This window comes from Nanorana parkeri, unplaced genomic scaffold (genome assembly GCF_000935625.1).
Source record: "Nanorana parkeri isolate BGI_ZX_2015 unplaced genomic scaffold, ASM93562v1 scaffold6, whole genome shotgun sequence".
Classification (NCBI taxonomy): domain Eukaryota; kingdom Metazoa; phylum Chordata; class Amphibia; order Anura; family Dicroglossidae; genus Nanorana; species Nanorana parkeri.
In genome coordinates, this window is record NW_017306274.1 from 4938221 (window position 1) to 4938796 (window position 576).

The 576-nt window shown below is 53.1% G+C and overlaps 1 protein-coding gene across 1 annotated transcript in view; it reads left to right on the forward strand.

Annotated features, from left to right (window-relative positions):
* The window catches only part of FHOD1 (formin homology 2 domain containing 1), a 127578-nt gene that overhangs the window by 110678 nt on the left and 16324 nt on the right, over positions 1-576 (forward strand). Inside the window, exon 16 of the mRNA XM_018552957.1 lies at positions 1-570. Within this exon, the coding sequence (XP_018408459.1) occupies positions 1-570 (570 nt within the window). The remainder of the gene's footprint in view (positions 571-576) is intronic.

Genomic DNA, 576 nt, shown 5'->3' on the forward strand with positions numbered 1-576 from the left:
CGTTCCTCCGCCTACCACAGACCGCAGAAGTTCTAAGAAGTTCATGCTGGACATGTTTAATCAAAAACAAAGCTCCGACCTGGACACAGAACTGCTCAACGCAAAGAACGCCGCTGCAAATGACATAGGAAAACCTCCAAGAGACAGGAGAGCTCCTACAGCCACTGAACAGTGCGAGGCCGAGAGTTCTCCCACGAAGGTCCCCGTTGAGAACGGCTCAGAGCCTCGCAAAGCTGTGAGAGCTCAGTACAGCATCGACGCAGAGACTAACGCCAAGAACCTTGAAAAAACGCTCATGAGACCCTTTAAGAAACCGGCCGAAACACTGTGGGAGAAGACGGCGCCCCACCTACAGACAGAGCTTAAAATTAAAGATTTGGACTTTACTGACTTGTGCGAGGAGGAGGACTTTGATGTTCTCGATTTTGAGGCCTCAGAATCTGTTCCGCCTTCCCGTCTATCCATGGCGAACTTTTCCTCTTCCCCGTCTATTCCAGGACTTCCTCTGCCACCCCCTCCTCCACCACCTCCATTCGGCGGGTGCCCTGGTTTTCCTTCACCTCTCCCCCCACCCCC